Raw genomic sequence first — 2,380 nt, forward strand, 5'->3', positions numbered from 1 at the left:
TCATTGATTGTGCAAAATTCGATCATTCTCTCTCCAACTCCATTTCTGTCACCGAGTCCATGTTTTCCAACTACTGAATCTTCCTCTTTGTTCCCGACTTTTGCATTCCAGTCACCCATTATTATCAATGCATCATAGAAGGGAATATTATATTTTAGCATTATTGTTCTTGTTATGTACCAATGAGTCAGAACCTACCCATAAATGATTCACCAGTAGGTTTTTAAAGGCAGTAAATCACAAAGGAAAAGATTGACCATCTTTTACTCAAGGAGAAACTGGTGGATTCAAATCAGGTGCCTTTGGTTTGACAGTGCAGCTCTTTCCCTCCAGGTCCCCATTATTGTGAATTCTTGCAAGTACACAGCTCCTGGATGAGCAGAAGCAATGCAGGTGTTGGAGAGGGGAAGGCATGAGCACAAAGTTTCTAAGTTAGATAAAAGTGATCATGACTCATAGACTCCCTATGAACAGCAAATCGAAACCTTGAAACAGCATTTTATGTAACTTAGTTGATAGCCAGTTGTTGTTATTGTTGTTAGGTACTATAGAGTTTGAGTCGTAGTGATCCTATGAACAACAGATCTGGACCCTGTCCTATGCTCACAATCTTTAACACACTTGAAACCATTGCTGTAGTCAATATGTCAATTCACCTGGTTGAGGGTCTTCCTCTCTTTTGTTGACTCTCCCCCTTGCCAAACATGTTGTCATTCTCTAAGGGATAGCCTCTCCTAGCAACATGCTCAACGTATGTGAGATGAAGCTTTATCATCTTTGCTTCCAAGGAGCACTCTGGCTTCACCTTCTCCAAGATATAGCTGTTTGTTCTTTTGACAGACCATGGGATATTCAGTACTCTCCTCCAAAACCACAGTTCAAAGACATCAATTTTTCTTCCGTCATCCTTATTCATTGTCCAGCTTTCAGAAGCATAGCAAGTGATCAAAAAAGACCATGGCCTGAATCAGTTACACCCTAGCCCTCAAACTGACATCACTGATCCTCAATTTGGAAAGGTCTGTGACTGCAGGCTTCCCCAGTGCAATATATCTCCTGATCCTCTGACTTCTGGTACCTATTGTATTGATTGTGGATCTAAATAAGATGAATACTCAGTAGGATCTGTAGACCTTTTATATTTCCATGCATTTCTTTTATTAGAGTAAAAGTGACATTATGACCCTAATTATGATTAATGAGACTTACTGTTCTATTTTTGGGAAGCTTGGAATAAATGCCAACTCATGCAACCCTCCATTGACTTTCTAAGGTTGTAAATCTTGGAGATTTTACCATTTCAGAGAGATTACCAGTTTCCTTCCTCGGAGTGGCTGGTAGGTTCCAACCACTGACCTTTTGGTTAGTAGTCAGACACATGTAATGCCAGCAAGAGGGCAAAAGAAGGCACACAGATTGATTATATGTATCTTCACGAACTTGATGGCACCTAACCCCACCACCAACAGGATGATCACTGCACACTCCTCACGGAAAAGTTACAGATGGAATCTTTCTTTTTACTCTTTATGAGACCACTGAAACTTGGGTAATAGTTCCATAGTCATGTATGCCAAGGTTGTATGTGAATGGGAATCTAAGATAGAGGCGTAACTATGATTTCAGAAGCATTCAATATTTGGAGTTCAAAAGATGTGAAACATTAAAAAGCGATGAGGAATCGTTACATACCTAACTTGAGATACTGTCACACTTTACACTGAAATTAGTGGAATATTGAAGTGAGCATGAGTTCACATATGACCCAAAACCTGTACCTTCAAGAGTCCTAATTAACCAAAATTCTAGGAAACCAGACAGCCTTTCTATTTATAAAAGCATGCGGCACAGCCACCTTTGACCTGCTGGAAAAAGAAGCTATCAATGCCAGTCATTTTGACTCCAAGGTCTACCATCCACTCGAAGTGCCCTGCCCACAGTGCCTGAGTGCCTGGACCGCCAGCATCACTAGCCCGCCCATCTGCACTGTGTCCACAACAGCACTCTTCAGAACCACCAGAAAGGACAGCTCCTCGCGCCAGGGGCGACCGCAGACAGCGCCCAGCGCACGGAAGGCCCCACCTCCCCACCCGCTACCAGCCTCCCTTCCTCGCAGTGCAGCTCCAGACCCGGGCTCGCTGGACACCAGGCTGACGATCCAGGGCCGCGTCCAGAAGGAGAAAGCACTCCCACGGCTGCCCCAGATCTTCTTTCCCCCCCAGGCCCGGCTTGTACAGCCCGCTGGACTCCAAGTAGGGGGCAGCACGAGTCCTGGGCCCGCCCCGGACCCGCCCCACGGCCTGATCCGATCTCTGATTGGCCAGAGCCTGGAGCGCGGGGCGGAGTCGGCTGTCGCGGCTCCGGCGCGCGGAGGGTCGGC

At 45.6% G+C, this 2,380-nt stretch overlaps 1 protein-coding gene across 1 annotated transcript in view; it reads left to right on the forward strand.

Moving 5' to 3' along the window:
• The window catches only part of LOC102873517 (piggyBac transposable element-derived protein 5-like), a 184,399-nt gene that overhangs the window by 14,792 nt on the left and 167,227 nt on the right, over positions 1 to 2,380 (forward strand). The window contains exon 2 of the mRNA XM_006888755.1: positions 1,810 to 2,363. Within this exon, the coding sequence (XP_006888817.1) occupies positions 1,810 to 2,363 (554 nt within the window). The remainder of the gene's footprint in view (positions 1 to 1,809; positions 2,364 to 2,380) is intronic.

The sequence above is a fragment of the Elephantulus edwardii genome, unplaced genomic scaffold, assembly GCF_000299155.1.
Source record: "Elephantulus edwardii isolate Elephantulus edwardi_28Jun2011 unplaced genomic scaffold, EleEdw1.0 scaffold00071, whole genome shotgun sequence".
Taxonomy (NCBI): Eukaryota; Metazoa; Chordata; class Mammalia; order Macroscelidea; family Macroscelididae; genus Elephantulus; species Elephantulus edwardii.